This window comes from Etheostoma cragini, chromosome 9, assembly GCF_013103735.1.
Source record: "Etheostoma cragini isolate CJK2018 chromosome 9, CSU_Ecrag_1.0, whole genome shotgun sequence".
Classification (NCBI taxonomy): domain Eukaryota; kingdom Metazoa; phylum Chordata; class Actinopteri; order Perciformes; family Percidae; genus Etheostoma; species Etheostoma cragini.
The window spans coordinates 24107610-24125867 of NC_048415.1; the positions used below are offsets into that span (position 1 = coordinate 24107610).

Sequence of the window (18258 nt, forward strand, 5' to 3'; positions counted from 1 at the left end):
AAGAAAACGTGAGAACATATTTCTCAAAAGGTTGAACTGTGTTATTAATACTGACGCATTTCATGAGCCCCAACTTGGATTAGCTGGCAGTATCACTGGTCCTGCACACTTACGGTAACCATGTTAAAACAAAAACATGTTCCAGCTCCCCAAACTCTTACAAGTTCAATTTATCCATGAACACATCTAACAAAAGGTCTATTATGTATAACCTCTGTAAAACCAAAATGTGTCGATTTTTCACTTAAGTTTTTGTACGTTTCAAAAGAACAATATACCGTAACATGATGCTGGCAGGCAGATTGGTCACCAGCCCGCCCCCCCATCTTTTCAGTCTTTATGAGCTAAGCTGTAGGCTGTAGCTTCTTCTGTACGTACATTGAGCAAATATCCCCTTTTAAAGATCTCTGATCTTCTGAGACTAGACTGTATATGCCTTTTCAAAATACAGAAGGTCTTATATTATGCAAAATGTTTCAAATGTATAAATCTCTAACTCAGATTTTCTGACATTAATTAGTCAACCACAGTCTCAGTTTAATTAGCTTGACAGCTCAGATCAGTCTGAAGTGGAACTATCCGAACCAGGAATCAGAGCCTGGTTGTTCTTGCCCTGCTGTGGTTACTCCACCACTTACCCGAGCACTACATGCCTGTCTCCCCTCCTTACCCTGCTCCATGTACACACGTGTATACAAAAGTCATACATCAAAGCCCTGCTCTAATTACCACACAGAAGATAAATATGGACAGCCCTGCAGATGGTTAGCTCTCGGATAGAGGTTTCTCTGTATATGTGTGTTTGCATGAGTGTTTGTGAAGTGATCTCCTCAAGCATGCTGGAAAAAAAGAAGTGTCTGTGCATTTTTTTCCATCTTGGACCTCTTGAGTTGACCAGAGAGCAGGAGATTCTTTGAAGGCGCCAAGGACGTGACACAGCAGATCTTATTCACACATAAGGGATAACATTTGAGCAGGGCTGGCCAACTTTATTAGTGGCGGTTTACACGGATATCCATGACACTTCCACAGCTCTCTGGAAGCTCCTCCACATTATTCCAGGGCAACGACAGGTTAACGGAAGCCAGGTGGAGCCTCCCTGCATTGCCTCTGACCAGGAGTGCATGATTGACAGTGAGTTGTGGCGATGAATCGGAGTGCAGCTACCCAGATTCAGGGTCGGGATGGAAACACGGCAATTCAAGAGCAACAGCTGCTTTTCTTGGCCACAACAGAGAAAGAATTTCCATTCACCTGAGACTACTGTTAATTGGAACGTGTAGATATGTTCACTGATGTGTGTCTGGCTTTTCTCTTTGCTTATTTGTGGTTAACTGTGTCTAATGATTAAATAGCATTGCAAGTCACCCAATTCTACCAGTTTTTTTAAGTGTATGCACTTAAATGAGGGTAGGGGAACAGTAAGATTGTTTTAGAGATGGTGGCCTGTTTAGTATCACCTGTTTGTTAATTTATTTTTGGGAAAAAGTGCAAAAATGTGTTATTTTTGATTAGGGAATTATTCTTGCTTTTTGCTTTAAAGCAATTCAAGGTGATGTTTAGAAAAACAATTAAATTGTCCTCATACAAATGATAAGCTCAATTATTAAGCAATAAAACACACCATTGCTCACTTTATTGCAATCATGGGTTTTACTGTAGTATCACTACCCGATGTGAGTCACGCATGCATTGATTTGTGACAAGTAGCGTCCTAGATGCTAACGAGAGACTTCAGTAACGTCTGAAGTAGCCTCCCAGACGCTAACGAGTGACTTTTGTAATGTCAATACTTTAAAAATGGACCACTGCTAGCTTAGCTACAAGTTAGCATCAAACACAACAGAGGCTGTCAGTTGAATGGTGTTTTGTGCTAATGTTAGCAATCAAACGATCATAGATAGCTACAACGTTTCTGAAGTGATTTCCATCTTCTGTTATGGTTTGTAATGGGAACATTTTATTATTTCATTTGTATATTTTACATATTTCATATTTCACAAATTTCAGTATGACAGGTTACGTCGTAAACTGTTTAAATCTGAGCATGTGCGACTCAAACATCGGGCAGTGACACTAGTCTTACTTGGTCTGGTATAAACAGTAGCTCATGGTTGCTAATGTTAGCAAACTTAAAATGGATACGGCTGTTTAGCAATATCCATGAAATTTACTAAATTATATGACATTGACCAAGTCCGTGAAATGACTAAATTGGTTTAGTGACTTTATTACTCCTAAGTTAACATAAAATACCACTTACTTAAAATACTCAACATGAAGTATTAAGTATTATTTTGACATGCTAGCATAGCGTGGCAGTAGCCGACGTAATGAAATATTACAGTCAGCAAGTTGACTCAGTAATGTCAGTTACACATCAAAATCCACTGAAAGTTTGCTTACATAAAGTTTGCTAACATTATCTACTCATAAGCTCGCAGTCATAACCAAACCAAGTAATAATATGTAACAGTAATCAAGTGAGCAATGGTGCGGTTCTTGCTTTAATTGTATGAATTAAAGGGATTATATATGATATCTCTTCTCTCAAAAGTTAAATAGGGTCACTTTAAAAAAATATCAAAATAATTTGTTAGATTTGATACCAATTATATCAATAAATCCACCTGTTCTTACATAATTTCACGTATGAAATGCAAATTTTCTAATCCACAACGTCCTGTGTGGCCAGGAAATGAGTGTAGAGAGAAGCAACAGCATGTAAATTGTAATTCTTTTATATATAAAAAACAATCACAAAGACTACAGGGGACCATGTAAAACAGGGTCTGGGCAAAAACTTTCAACTTACATTTCTGCTCTGACTTTCTTGTGTGAGAGCAGTTCTAGGTAGACTTTTTTTTCTCAAAAATTCCTTAACGTAAAACATGAATAGTTCTCCACGGATACAAACAAATGTACTGTACTTGTAAGCTATATACTAAGATGTACTGATGTATTACTGTATATGAGAATTTCCGTCAATGAGACGCTGATTTAATTGCAAACTAGATAATGTATTTTTTGTAGGGCTTGGGCACCACTTGTGTCTTGAAAGTTATTTCCATAATATATTTGCCCCTCTGTCTGTCTTTTCTGGTCACAAATCATTTTTGGGATCAAGTCATCATTTGGAATTACTCCAGGTATCAATTTGTGCTTATGAAACCCTGATTTAGATGTCTGCGTCTTAACACAATGCGCAGTGTGCTCTTTCAACTCGGAGACATGACTGTGATGTTAACTGCTTGGCAAAAGAACATGACACCCAGGGTGACAGAGGGATTACTTGTTCTATATTTAGTGTTTATGTACATGAATATTGGCAGGACAACTCTGTACATGTGACACACACAGCGATACAGTGATAATAACACAGATCTCCAGCACACAACACATTTACAAGATGGGACTAGAGCAAACACTGACTGGGATACATAAGGGAATGTCTGAACTACGACAACTTCCTCATAAAACTGGAATCTCCTCGTAACAGTTATTACTGTCATCAATAAAAAGAGACACTCAAAAAGAGAGACCAAAAATTTAAAATAATTTAAATTCCTCCTAAAACATGTAGTGAATATGCAGCGAGAGATCTATACAATGCGGGCAGCTACTGTATCTCCTCCAGTCAACGTGATGTGAAACTAAAGTAATGCACAAATATGATGGACAAAAGCAAATGTCATGCAGCAACAAAGAAACATACAAGATGAAATATGATCTTCTTTGAAGTTCTGCCGCCCCAGGGGCAACATCATGTCAAGACGAAAAGCTTCGTTTCAAAGCACCTCACGCTATGGGCCACCCAGGGGTGCCGCAATGAAATGTAAACATAAATATACAGGTTGATATCTCTCTCTCTAGAAACAGTTCAGTCACTGCCACAGGCCCATCCGCTGTGTGAGTAGTCAGTCTGTATACACTCCTTAGTAGAATATCACTTAGAGTTAAATAAACTTATTTAATATATATATTTATAATAGATTTATTCTTTGCAGAGTCATTTAGCAGTATTTCCTTGTTTTCACCAGTTTGCTCTGGTATTTCACTGAGTGACCGCTGTGTCCCACAACGTAAACGTCCAGCAGGTAGGTCTTGCCTGGCTCCAGACCTGTGATGGTCTCTGTAGTCACAGCTTTCTGCAGGTTCGGGCTGTGGAAGTACTTGCACAGGACCTTTTCTGACTTCCTGCGGGTCTCTGGCCCGGCGCATTGGTTCTGCTCCCGGCGTCGCTGTTCCTCGCCGTAATTGTCAGCCACCTCCTTGCGGTAAATGCAGTATTTGTTGCGGTCCTGCGTGCCCAGCCAGGCCACAGTGGCGGAGGAGCAGGTGCGCAGCTTGTCAAAGGCCTTGATGCGTGTATCCTCCGGAAGCGACGGGAAGGGCTGCTTGCTGCTGGGTCGTGTGGTGGCTAGAACTTTCAAAGTGGAGGCCCCTCTTCTGCTGCCCCTCAAACGGATCAGGTACTTGGCTTTTGGCTTTCCCCGCAGCTGGAACTGCCGTACCCCCTCCACGTTCTGGGAGAGCAGCAACTTTCCGTCGCGCCTCACTTGCACCTGCACAGCGTCCAGACACGTGTGCACAAACAGAGTGAACCTCTGATGGGAAGACACAGGAGCAAAGCGCAGGAACTTGCTGCCCTTCCTCTTGATGAAAACATCCGATACTTTGCCGTCTTTCAGCTCCACTGTCTTCTGGCGAGCTTCCTCTTTTGTGCGGGCGAATGTTCCCACGTATGCCGTGCTGGTGTTGGTTGCAGAATTCACAGCAAACACGTCAAAATAATACTGCGTGTCTGGTTTCAGGTCTGACACAGTGAAAATGTTTTTATTGCCTATACACACCTTCTGAAGGTCTGATGTTTTTGGCTTGGCTGTGTACGCCCGTGAGATCTTGTTACTTGTGAGGCCTCGGTCCTTTCCAAAACCATTGTCAGAGGGCACAAAGCCAAAGTGGGCAAAGTCAAACGGGCTAAAGTCTCTGCCAGGCTTCGGAGCAAGCATGAAGGCATCATCAATGCTCATCTTGGCTTCAGCAGCACACATGCTCTTGAAATTATGCTCCTTGTTGATCACTACACAATACTGGACAGGCTGGCCCATTAGAAAGCCCGTTGGCGTTGGCTTCCAGGCAAGGGTGACAGTGGTACGGCCCTGTGCAGTCACATCCACACGCGGGTCATAGGGCAGTTCTGGGTAGGGCTGATCAGACTCTGGAGTTGTGGTGGCGTACACCTTGAAGTTGCTGTCTTTCTCTGTGGACAACAGCTCCAGCTGGTAGAGGCCAGAGGGTGTGCTGGTGGCCACATAGGCCTCCACATCATTGCCTTTGTAGGTGAAGAGCTCCGTCCCGTCGTTGACGGTCACTTGCTGTTTCTGCTGGTCCAGAGGTTCAGGCTCTCCTGGAAAACAAAGAGGCACAATGTGAGCTCTTTGTTGGACACTGTCTCTAATCTGTAGCCGCGACCTTAACAATATTGCCTTCCATTTCGTTTTTGACTGTGATGAAATATAATTTCCACACATGCTAAAAAGGTTTCATATGTTGATGCTGTGAAGTCACGATAAAGCTCTACAGCAAGCCTCGCGGACGATTAGCCCCTCACATGGCAGCCATGTTTTCACTCCAAATATCCCTCAGAGGTCACAGGCCAGCATTCACTGGGCCTTTTCCGGGGAAGCTGTGCTACAAGAGGCGCCTTGTACCTTCTACGTGAGAGAGACAGCCCAAGCATAATATTATGTTTGTCAACCAGAGAGTGTGCTCAGTGGTGTACTAAAAATTAATGCTCAAAGATCTACTCCCACTAGAGACATTTAGCAACAACAAAAAAGAGCTGCAAAGGCGGAATGAAGTTTTACTGGTTCAACGATTGGCCTAACACATCTTGTTTAGTCTGTCAACACACGTAGTACCAATGGCACTACGTGTGTTGGGTCCAAGTTTGACATTATTATTCTACTTAGAGATGAATTCTTTTCTCTTGAGGCAAAGTGCATGTCTTCAACAACCCAATAAATCATTTAGCAGGATTTTGACATGACAAGAGCACAGACACACACGCAGGTGCTCATGTATTGATATTCAAATATATGCTCACATCACACATTTACGCTTAAAACCGCCGCTTTGGTCCTCTGGCAAGATCTCAATGTGTTGAAAGAACACCCTCCAGATGGAGAAAGTTGTAATGTGAGGGAGAGAAGAAAAAAAAGACAGAGAGAAGGAAGGAAAAAAGTAAGGAAGACAGACAGACAGGCAGAGTGCGGCAGAATTTACCTTAAGAAGACTAAGTAAAGGGATGCAATAGCTTTGATTCAGTACGTTGACTAGATTGGAACCCTTCTCTGAAATTATAGACGTCAGCTTGGGTCGAGTCAGACAGACATCATAAGTGGTCGGACTAGACACTACGACTGTGACTTAATTAAAACCCACCAAAACACAAAGCCTAACATCACTGCGTGGGTTAATTGTGTGTGGGGGATAGTGATATTTCCACATAACGTGTCATTAACCTCTTCCACTGCTGCCTGATGTCAATTATACCTGATCCTTCTCCACTGGCCTCTTCTGGCAGCTCCTGCAGAATGAGTTTCCACTCCAGAGGAGCATCACAAGGTGTCACGGTCACAGACAGGGGTGTGTTGTCTTCTTCCACCACAAAGTAGTACCTGTGAAAATAGCAGGTTAAAGGGGCCGACACTGACATTGGTTCACATCACATTTAGACGTTATCCAAAATAATGTGCGAGTAGATGCATACGTAGACAGTTGGAAACTGTAGTGCACAGCAATATTACTGTACCACTGACCTTTGTCTGTCTCGGTCTGAGCGGACAGACACTCAATTACATGAACACAACTTTCTCATTTATTATTTAGTTTTTGCATCTACATAATAGATCATGTTACAGAGCAACATCTGATGTTTCCTATCTATTTACAGTAAGTGGCCATCAGCAGGTTTAATGTTTTCCTCTGGGATTGTTATGGCTCAGTCAGCAGCGGAAGGGGGAATCGGCTCTCATTACAACATGTTGACAGTTTTAATCACCAGAGTTATCTATTTCATTCAGTTGTGGTTTGTCTGGGCAGCTCTCACCTTTTGGGTGTGTCCCTGAACAGGTAGCCACTGATCTCCGCTCCATCCGGGATGACCGAGGAGTCGTGGAACAGCGACTTGTCTCTGATCTGCATCTGGAAGAGCCCTTCGTCTCTCGTGGGCAGCTTCTGGGCCCAGGCTCCCAGTCCCAACAGAGCCAGCAGCATCACACTCCAACCTCTGCACTGCCTCATTCTGAAAGACACAAACCAATACTTCTGTTACGGAGGTGGATTCTTTCTGCGAGTTATATGAGTAAATCGATACCTCTCTCGTGTCTGTACAGTATTAAGCTACAGCATTCAGCAGCTAGCTTAGCTTAGTTTAGAATAAATCCTTGAGACAAGGAGAAACTGCTAAGCCTGGCTCTGTATGAAGGTAAAAAAAGATGGGGGAGTTTTTGGGTAGGCCTACAGGGAACAGAAAACACTATTTTCAGCCATAAATATATCCTAGTAAATAACCCTCTCTAAATGTGAAAACAAACTGGTCATTTCTACATTAAACAAAGAAGATAAAACATGTTCATTAGTGAGTTTCAGAGGTGCTGGTAGCAGTTGTTTTTTAACCTTTGAACACAGTACGGCTAGCTGTTTCCCCTTGCTTCCAGTTTTTCCATCATGCTAGGCTAAGCTAAGCTACTCCTGTAGCAAGCTTAATATTTAATGTGGAAATTTAAGAGTGGTATCACTCTTCTCATCTAACTCCTGACAAGAAAACCAGTGTGCTTCCAAAAATATAAAACATTTCCTTTACAGTAAAACTAAACATAACTTAATGATACAGAAAAGAAAAAAAAACTGGTAGGCGGATTTTGTTACCTTTGGACAGAGTGAGGCTAGCTGTTAGCATTTACATTCCTTAAACTATGTTAGGATAACCTAATATTTAGCATACAGACATGAGAGTGGTATCCAACTTTCTTATCTTATGTCAAGAAAGTAAAGAAGCGTATTCAACAAAATGTCTAACTGTCTTTAGTTACATTAACAATCAATAATTGTGGCTCATATCGATTACCAAAATTGCTATTTTTACCATTGAAGTTTGAAATGGCTTTTTTTTGCTTCCTTTTTCTTCCCTTTCATTCTGGTCTTAGCTTAAAAAAGAAAAGACACAGTTCTTAATGAGTTCTATTTGGCAACACTGAGCTTTGGCAACAGACACAACAGTCTTGTTATATTGTTCTGATTTAATTTGGTTCCACAACATGTTCAATTTGATGTAAAAATGTGTTGTTCGCCTTATTTTCCTCTGAGATTTAACCTTAATTAACATTTTGCATTAAAACTGGGTGACAGCATGAACATCGAGTGGATCTATGAGACCAAAAGTAAAGGGAGAGTGAATGAGTGTTCATGGCAACACAGAGGAAGGGGGGATTAGATTTAAATACAGACGTGTGAAGGAAAAGACATGGCTAGAAACTTCAGGGGACCGCGCTATTACATAAAGCGCTTAATATATAAATCCCTAAATCCATGCAATTTAAGTTTTATTGATGCTAATATAAAAATGTTTAGTGGTGCAGTCCACAGATGGAGCGGTGGCTCAGCACAGGGTGCAGCGACTGTGGCTGAGAGTCTCTCACGTATCCCCTGTCTATTGATTTTGCCTCATTGATTGCAGCTGATGGGAACGCCAAATCCCTGGTGATTTAATCAGCGTAATGATGGCAGATTAGCCAGATACTTTACTTCCATTTACTGCAAGCGAGATGGTGTCCTTTTAATGACCCCTCTCCCTCCCTCCCCCTTTCTCAGCTCAACCTCACTTTTCTGTCTCTTCCCCTTGATCACAGTTTTTTTCAATAACAAATCTCTTTCTCTTTCACACTTGTAAACACATACAGTACAGCCGTCTTTTCTCCTCATCATTTCCTCCCTAAACAAGAGGCGGAAAAAGTAGCCTATAACCTGAGGCCTGGGAATTTCTGCATTATTGTCCTTTATAAACACAAGCAGAGGGAAAAAGCCCTTTGACAGCCCCTGTCAGTGTCTCCGTGTCTGGTGTTGTCTGAGCGCAGCCTCCCGTCAGAGCGCCGAACTTCAGAGAGCAACAGGAAAGCCGCCTAAGTGGTACTTTGAGGTTTGACTCACACAGAGAGTGGAGATCCTTATCGCCTCAGCTCGTCTCATTCCACTTCAGAAGTGTGTCACTTGGAACAAAGACATGTCTATTAATACTCAAGACAGCACTGAGGTGGTATGTACATAGCTGCTCAGAGCCGTCTTTCATTCCAACATCCCCAAACACCACACAGACACAGCGAGGGCCTCATCCCCGGCACCTTCTGCCCACCACACTGATCTCATTACACATAATGTCTGCTATCACTCATACAGTAAGGGTTTTATCACCACTGTCATTGACACATTTGATGTGCTCCTTCAATGTGTTCCCCACATGTGACACTTCTGAATTTAACCCTTTGACTGAACATTTTACTTTTCCCACATGTGATGAACCACTCCGTCTGTATTCCCAGTCTGTATGGCTGAGAGATGACATCTGAATATTAGAGCAGCGGGGGGGGGGGGTCACTGCGGTAGCATGGACCAGCGCAGAGTCAACAAGGTCACACACAGGCTGCGCTGCTTTTACATGTAAGCCTGCACCCTTCTCATGCCACAGAGTTCCCTTACCAAAATAACACATCCCCCCCCAAAAAAAAAGCTGCATCTGGAACAGATAAAGTCTAATGTTTAATTACAACGAGGAAGAATGTATGATCACAATTTGAGGAAGGGATAATTTTAAGGCAAGGTCAGCCGCAGTCATGTCAACTTTGTTTGCTGTGGCTTTTTATGTGCTTTTTTTTTATATACATTTATAGTTTTTATTTCACTTTGGGTGGAATTTGCTAAGCATTGTAGGTGGAAAATATCCGTCATATTCTAATTGGCAAGCTGTAGAATGTGTGATATAGCATTGAAAGTACAAATGCATAGCGTGCAATGGTTTCAGAGGAAATGGTGAGGATCTTTTTTTCCTGTGGCCGTCTTTGACAAATCTACAGTTTCAATTCTCACACAGAGAAAACAAGAAAATTGACCCCTCCCTCTTCTTTCCTCTGTGATCTGAGGAATGGTATACCTTCATTTAAAATTACTTTCATAACCACTTTGACCCTGCTCTAATTTAGGGTCATTACAAGCAAATTGTGTACAAAGCCAAAACAAAATGTTCACACTTGGTCTTAACATCGCCCAGATGGGCCCAATATTTCTAGGGACATCAATCAACTGCAAGATCCTTCACAATCTACTCATGATTAAAGCAACGACAAAAACTGCAACATGCAACAACTCAGCCACAACGTTCCTCCACCTGATCAACTCACACTGATTATCAACACACAATTTTCATGGATGAAGGTGGAGCAGAACACATGCATGCATCCCAGCCCTGTCATGTGTGTGTGTGTGTGTGTGTGTGTGTGTGTGTGTGCGTGCGTGCGTGTGTGTGTGTGTGTGTGTGTGTGTGTGTGTGCGTGTGTGTGTGTGCGTGTGTGGGCCAGGTTTAGCTACATTTAAGGGGACCAAAAACTGTGAAAACAGTACACTTATGGGGACCTGACAGCTTTGTGGGGACAAAATGCTGTTCCCCTTAACGTTAAAGGGCTTTTTGAGGACTAAGACTTGGTTTTAGGAGTAGGGTTAGAGTTAGGTTATGGTTAGGGTTAGGGTGAGGGTGAAGGCTAGGCGTGTGTGTGTGTGTGTGCGTGCATGAACCAAACTGCCCCTGGCCTCCCCTTTCTCCCCTCACTTCTTCTTCTCTTAACTGGTCTCTCTCTCTGTCTGTCTCTCTTTCTCTTTCTATTTCTCTCTCTCTCTCCCCTTTTCTCCAGCTCCTTGTCAAGAAGGATAAGCCTACTGCTTGCTGCCACATGGAGCTCATTAACAGAACGGGAGGGAATAAAAGACAGTTTAATTTCAACACAAATAAAGAGACATTTCGGATTCCACCCAACAAGACGCCTGGCAGGGCTCACAGGACCCGAAACCTCTCTGTGTTTTCGTTAAGGAAACCTGAAGGCAGATTTATGGAGTGGAGTCCTCGGTAGCGAGCTCCATCACTGCTGTCATTTCAGGGCCAATGTGGGGATTGCAGTGGGAGGATTATACGTGTGTGTGGGGGGGGGCTAGGAGCCATGGATGGAACCACACAGGACCTGGACCTGTGCTATAGGAAGGCCAAACCAAAGCAGGTCTGGTGCTTTTGGACAGCTAAACAGCTCATTAATGGATTGGTAGAGACTGTGGTAAAGGCTCCGATCCAAGAATGTAGATGTGTGTGTGTGTGTGTGTGTGTGTGTGTGTGTGTGTGTGTGTGTGTGTGTGTGTGTGTGTGTGTGTGTGTGTGTGTGTGTGCAATCAAACCATCACATTCCTCCGCTCCACTCTGTGTATAAGTCTAAGTCATCACCCGGGACCCGTCTCCTCGCCATCCACAACACCACTCACAGTTTGAGTTTCTGAACCATCCACATCATCAGAACCACGAAAGCAGGCCCGATAATAGCATGATGGAAAAGAAGAGCCCAGTTTCCTTTCCTTTCCTTCTGCCACCTCCCTCCCCTCTCCTCCTGCTTCTTTAAAGTCCATATCTGGAGCTTGCATTTAGCACTGCATCCTGGAATGTCTCTGTGAGGAGGGTCAGGTCGCAGGGCCCGCTTTCTGCCTCAAAAAGCATTCAGATAGAATCGAGGGGTGGGGGAGTGCTGGAGGTGGTGGTGGTGCTCTGACTGATGTGCTGGCATTGTGGCTGCAAGGGTGATTAAAGATTACAAGAGAAAATGCCCCATGGGAAAGTCATCCACCCACTGCCCATCATCCAGGGCCCATACACCCACACACACACACACACACGGGCCCAGCTGCGTCGTGGGAAATGAGTCAATCATGATCCGTTATGTTGTGCTTGGGGAGGCACAGAAAGCCTGTTCAGCAGCTATGTGTGAGCCGCCCTGCCTCTTGCTTGTGTCCATCTGAGGGAGCATAATGAGGGGCTTTGCGAAATGAATGTGCCCGGGGACTGGTGGTTGGGGAGTGTGGATATGATGAATAATTTAACAAGGAAATAAAAAAAAAACTTGAGTACTTAATTTTCCACCAGTGGCTCTTTGGATGTGCGACAGTCAGAGACTGTACGTAGGCTACACACCTCAGCCTGTCACTGCTCTGGACGCAAACGGCTCCAGCAACACTGGTGGAACTCTTTCAGCCGGAGAGTTTTCATATGCAAATCACGGTTTAGTTACGGTATGCGACGCAGACCTTCCCATTTTAAGACTTTTTTTTTGTTCATGATTCATTCTCCTGAGAAAGTAGAAGGGAGGCAGGCAGCGTTCACCCTGCTACTAAATACAGTCATTCAAATCCCCTCTCCGGGTATGTCTCTCATTAGACACCGACTGAGAGGAAAAACACGGCTCACATGGACCGGATGAGGAAGAACATTTCCCACCATGAGCTTAACTGTCATTAATCTGCCTTCAGAAACCACTGAAAGTGTTGGGAACCAATTTTAATTTCAATTAAATGAAAAATTCTCCTTAATTGTCAAGCGCACCAGTCATATCCGTGTTCTTACAGGTGCGCAAAAGCACCCAAGGGCGATACAAGGAAACGTCTACAACAAATGTGGCTCCCTATTGCACTGTGCAGTGTTTTTTACACTTAGCAGAGAGAGAAAAGCGCGCTGGCTGTTGGAACTACAGCGCGTAATGATAAACGGCCTCATAGGGTGCTGTCTGTGTCACCCCTGGGAGCATGGGAACCATTGGGCGACATCAAAGAAAGAGGATTTTTCTAAAGTTTCGTGAGTTTGACAGTCGTCAGCACCGTGCCGTGCGCTCTGTTACACACCCCAAAAGATGATAAGACAAGAATTATAAGTTTAAAAAATAAAGGAAAAAGAACAAAAAAGCATGCGAGCTCAGGCTCGTTGAAATGTGTTTGAAACTTTTAACTTCCCGGAGTTGTAAACCGCAAAACCTCTTTCTCTCTCTCTCTCTCTCTCTCTCTCTCTGGCTGGCGTTTCAAAGGCACCACTTTACTCGGGGAGTCCGGCTCTGAATTTATATAGAGCTTTCATGCACATTAGAACCATAGAAAAGTTGAACAAAAGAAGAGTACGTTTTTTTTCCCTCATTTAATAATTTCCCCCAGAAGTTGAAGCGTGCGTAAAACAACCCAATCTTTCTTACCTTTCAGAATATGAAACGCCGAAGTTGTCTGACGGATGGCGCTTCTTGCTCTCAAAGCCACTCTGATATCACCAAAATTTTAGAAAAAGTGCTTCACAACTAAAGCGATTCAAAAGAAAAATCAAAACCCAAGTTGTCCTCAGCAGTGTCCAGTAGTTCCCTCAGTTTGCTCTTCTATTGTTGGTGCCTATCAATCGGATTAGGCGACTGCTCTGGTGCGTGTTTGCAGTTTTCTTGCGGATTTAACGGGTCTCCAGTGGGCAGGAGTGTATGTGTGTGTATGTGTGTGTGTGTGTGTGTGTGTGTGTGTGTGTGAGTGGGTATCCTGAGTGCTGGCAGTGCGTCCCTCCCCTGCCGCGTTGCTGCTATTGAAACCTCCACTGGATTGGAAGCAAAGCTGGTGCGATCTTCTTCCCTGCGCTCTCTGCAGGAGACTCCAAGACACAGAACCAGCCCCTCACAATAAAAAAAAAATATAAATATATAATGCTGGGCGCAGACAGACTCACTAGCTGGCCCTCACACTCCAACCACACACTGCACAAGAACAAATCTGGCACACACAGCACCTGAATTCATAGTTTATCATCTCAAAGTCAAATATCTTGACTTTAAATCCCCTTAGGAGCAGTGTTGCTGATAAAAACTAGACCGTCATGTCACCAGGGCATCCATCTAAAGGCAGCGGGGTTTCCAGCCTCTTACATTTTTTATTTCCTAGCTGTTTACTCCGTGGAAATTATTACTTTGGGCAGTAGCGCCTCGTAGTCACGCACGCCTCGGGGCTGTGGTGTGCAGGCAAGTTTTATCATGGGCCCTGATACCTGGGCGTGCACAACACGATCATACTGCACTTCCTCTGTGCAGCAACTTTGATAATGGCGACACAACTTTTTGCCAAGTCAAGTAGAATTGTGACACACACAAAGAAGCACACACACCCACACACAGGCCTTCACTAACGCTGATCAGCTGGGGAAATTCCCGGTGAGACACTTTAAAGTTGTTGTCTAGTTCCCGGGTTAAAGCCCAGGAAAGCAAATATTTATCCAAGATAACAGCCATTGACTGTCTCGTAACTGAATTGCCCCACTTTTATGGCTTGATGGGGGGTCCATGTAGGTCTGACGGGCAGGCAATCTAAATTTAGAGGATGCTGCCGTTTCCTGCTGTTTCCCCCCCCCCACGAGGACCGTCTTTCATGTCACGGAGCTGCAGATGTTTACGCATGGACGGCTGCAGGAGAAATGACACACATCTAAATCTGCAAGTTCAATTTAGCACAGGTGAAAAGTTAGATTTAGCCATTCATGAGCAGTAGTAGAAGATTGTTTTATCACAGCAGGCCCCTGGGAGAGAGAAGCTGCGCAAAGGGTTGGTACAACAGCGCCACCCAGCGGTCCCTGCAGCAAGGCCCCGGAGAACAGACTGCGTAGTGGTCAGGGACTGGACGAAGGGGAAGATTGGACTAGTTATTTCTGCATACATGTCCAACTCAGAAAAGTGACACTTAAGACTCAAGTGACTGCACAGAATGTTGTTGTATCAAGAAGGTTGGAAACAGAACTACATCTTTCCATCATCAGTTTACAACACTAAGCTTTGATTTTTTTATGTTTTCTCTAGGAATTACTACATTACTCTTACCTACATATAGGTGTTTGTGTGTGTGTGTGTGTGTGTGTGTGTGTGTGTTGGGGTTATTGCTCATGATTAGTGCCGCTGTGACTTTCACATCCTTGGGATTAAAATAGATGCCAAATTGAATCTGCTATTAGCCACACCATCAAGCTGTGAAAACGAATCCACTCGGGGGACATGTACACTGACAATAACCCAGACGCACACACATACACACACACACACACTGACCCAGCTACATGCCCGATTCTTGAAAATGTATCCACACCAGGGACAGTTTAGTAAAGATGGAGGGAGGAGGGGAACACCGCTCCCGTCATGCTAATCCCTCTGCACTGATTCAGCTCCTCTGCAGAGACGAGAAAAATGTAATTTTAAGAGATTTATTATTTACCCATTCTTTTTGAGAATGTCACCTGATCCTGCTCTTTTCTAGCAACTGGCTGTTTCACACTTACACAGTTGCACACATCTGTTGGTTTCTGCCGAGCCGAGCACTGCTGGAGTTATCGTCCTACTCAATGGCACTTTGATGGTAGACACATGTCACATTTTACATAAAGCTATAGTTTTGTTATCTTTGGAGAATTTAAAGTATTGTATTACAGTAAAATTCAAACCTTTCACACAAAATCAAATTTGAAGGTTTTCACTGGAACTACTTTATGCTGAAGAAATAGTCCCCTCGACAGTGTGCTCTCTGGATTATCCAAAGTAACCAGGATTCTGTAAAGATATGACTTTTTTAAACTACATACTTTATACTTTTTATATACAGTACATATACTTTTGGTAACACAACAGATAGATTTAGGTAATCCTGCTTTATTTTAAATATACTGTACCACTAAATTAGCTGGATTCCAGATACATATCAGCCATCAGACAGCGGAGGCCTAAGGTTAAAAAAGCAAGCTTGTGACTGGGAAGTGGCTGGTTCAATCCCCAGACCGACAGGATCAAATCTGGGTGGGTAAAGTGAAAGAGACACTCCCTCGTTGAGGTGCCTTTGAGCAAGGCTCTTAACCCAGCTGCTCAGTGGCAGCAGATCAGACTGGGGGGGTTGGACCGGGCAGCTCCAGGTAGCAATGTGTGTAACTGTGTAAATGTGACAGGTCGTTGTTGCAAATTAGAGTTTGTTCTCAATTGACTTTTCTGGATGAACAAAAGTTAAATTAAAAAATAAATTAAAAATCACAGAAATATGAAGCAACATTAACATATTTGCATCTGATGACCAGTTTGATTTTTCTTTAGAATGCTTCAAACGTTGATGAGAGATGAGAGTGAGAGGTTGATCTAATCTCCTTTTCCTATGTAACTATTGATTAATCATTAACTAATCCCAGTAATCAAAGCCATAGTGACATCATCATTTGTGAATGGGGAAAAAAGAGGAAATCATCCCACATTCATTTGTGCAATGACTCATCATGCATTAGTTAAGCATTACTATAAACATGTTTTCTTGTCTTATTATAAAGTGTTCCCATCATGTTTTAAATGTGGTAAGTTAGAAATTGTTGTCCATGCTGCGGGTGAACCAACCCATTATTTTAATGATTTTGTGGGGCTTTAACCCAGTAAACTTTACAACAATGATTAACACATTATTGTGTGTGGAATGTGGAGGCTTTGGGTCTGACCTGTTTGCTTTTTGGGTATCAAGTCACCTGTTTCACTGCATGTAACATCAGCACCAGGTGTTGTCGAGTGTGTCGCTTGGGTAATATAGCTCCATTCTGGTGTGGGATTTTAAGGTTTTTCAGGTTGTTAATTAAAGCCATATTTTTACTGTTTTTCAGGCTACTAAAATAGAATCCTCTTGTTATGCCAGATTCATTCCAACTCAGGGTGAGACAACACATATCCAGTGTGTCATTTGACGTAAAATCGGTCCATTCTGATGTAGGATTTTTAAATTAAGGGCTTAAATGTCCAACTAAACCTTTTCAGGCTACTCCAAAAAAGAATCCTCCAGTTCATTCCAACTCAGAGTGAGTCAAAATGTCAGCAGTTGCATTTCCAGCTTCGGGTTAGTGATTTGAAAAATAGGTAACCATTCTTATGAGTTCACAGAAAAATTTGTAATATTTTGTGGCTTTGAGATGTTTTTTACAGGTCAGACTGAGAGGGATTATGCTCTGGCCCTCAGTCTGTTTGCTTTGGGGGTTAATTCTGTCCCTGACTGTAGCCTCACCTAGCTGATCTTACATCTTCCCCAACAGCTCAGGTCATCCATTAATGCAGGGAGGACGGAAAGTATCATGTTGTTGGACTGATCATATGTCACATGACAGTGAGTGGAGCCTGGAAGGTGCAACATGCATCGCTCGCCTCACAGGCATTTAACGTTGTCTGAGAGGCTTTCCGTCACACAGCTGCAGAAAAGAGGGTGACGTCTGCCTTTTAGCACTCTAACAGACTGAGTTCATCATTAACCCGACAGAGCTAAGAGCCCACTCCAGGCAAACATTCACATTGTAAACATTTGTCTCCATCACTTCTTCCCCCCCCCCCTGTTGTCTCTTCCTGGATGGAGGGGGGGAGGGAGGAGAAACAATGAGTGAACTCTGACCTGTAAAGATGCGATACACTCTTGCCATCTTTTCTAAAAATGACGATACACTATGGTCCAAATCTGCAGTTTGCACACTGGGTGACACTGAAGGCTTCAAGATAAAGTAGGAGGAGAGACAAAAGGTTACAGTTCAAGGGAAGGAATGAAGGGAGGGCAGGAATGAAGGGAGGGAGGGAATGAAGGGAGGGAGGGAAGGATGACGACGGGAAACCAGGCTGTGTCAAGGACATCCTGTGCGAGTTTTGCCCGTTCGTGTACCCACCTGGCCTTACCCAGATACGTGTCGGTGTATAAAAAAAAAATCAACCAGGCCTGAAGGGTTTGTTACATGAAACCAGTCTGAAGGTTTTTTTGTTTTAAACATATTTCGTTAAAACCATCTGTGCATAAGTCTTGACAGTTCTTTGCAATATGGAACTGCTTCAATTTTTGTTTTTACGAACATTTCACAAAGGACAGATTACAGAAGAAGAGAAAGGGAAAAGAAGAGACAAAGAGAAAGGTGAGAAGGGAAATAAAACAAGTTATCTCAAGACAATTTACTGATATCATTTATAAAGTCCCAACAATTCTAGTAATTCCCCCAAGAGGACGCATTAAGTGCAACAGTGCGACCATGAACAGTGGAGAGGAAAAACTCCTTTTAGGAAGAAACCTGGGACAGACCCAGGCTCTTGATAGGCGGAGTCTGACAGTGCCGGTTGGGGGGGG

The 18258-nt window shown here is 43.3% G+C and overlaps 1 protein-coding gene and 1 long non-coding RNA gene across 2 annotated transcripts in view; both read right to left on the reverse strand.

Moving 5' to 3' along the window:
• Window positions 1-531: 531 nt before the first annotated feature.
• LOC117950117 overlaps window positions 532-18258 on the reverse strand; it is a 22202-nt gene continuing 4475 nt past the window's right edge. The window contains exons 3-4 of the long non-coding RNA XR_004657811.1: window positions 9435-9441; window positions 532-545 (exon numbers count right to left, since the gene is read on the reverse strand). This is a non-coding gene — a long non-coding RNA (uncharacterized LOC117950117). The remainder of the gene's footprint in view (window positions 546-9434; window positions 9442-18258) is intronic.
• On the reverse strand, window positions 2874-13765 carry ndnf (neuron-derived neurotrophic factor). The gene is made up of 4 exons (XM_034880801.1): window positions 13326-13765; window positions 7115-7309; window positions 6559-6683; window positions 2874-5410 (listed from the first exon to the last, which is right to left on the reverse strand). Exons 2-4 carry the CDS (start codon window positions 7306-7308, stop codon window positions 4014-4016), a joined length of 1716 nt encoding a protein of 571 aa, XP_034736692.1. The 5' UTR covers window position 7309; window positions 13326-13765; the 3' UTR covers window positions 2874-4013.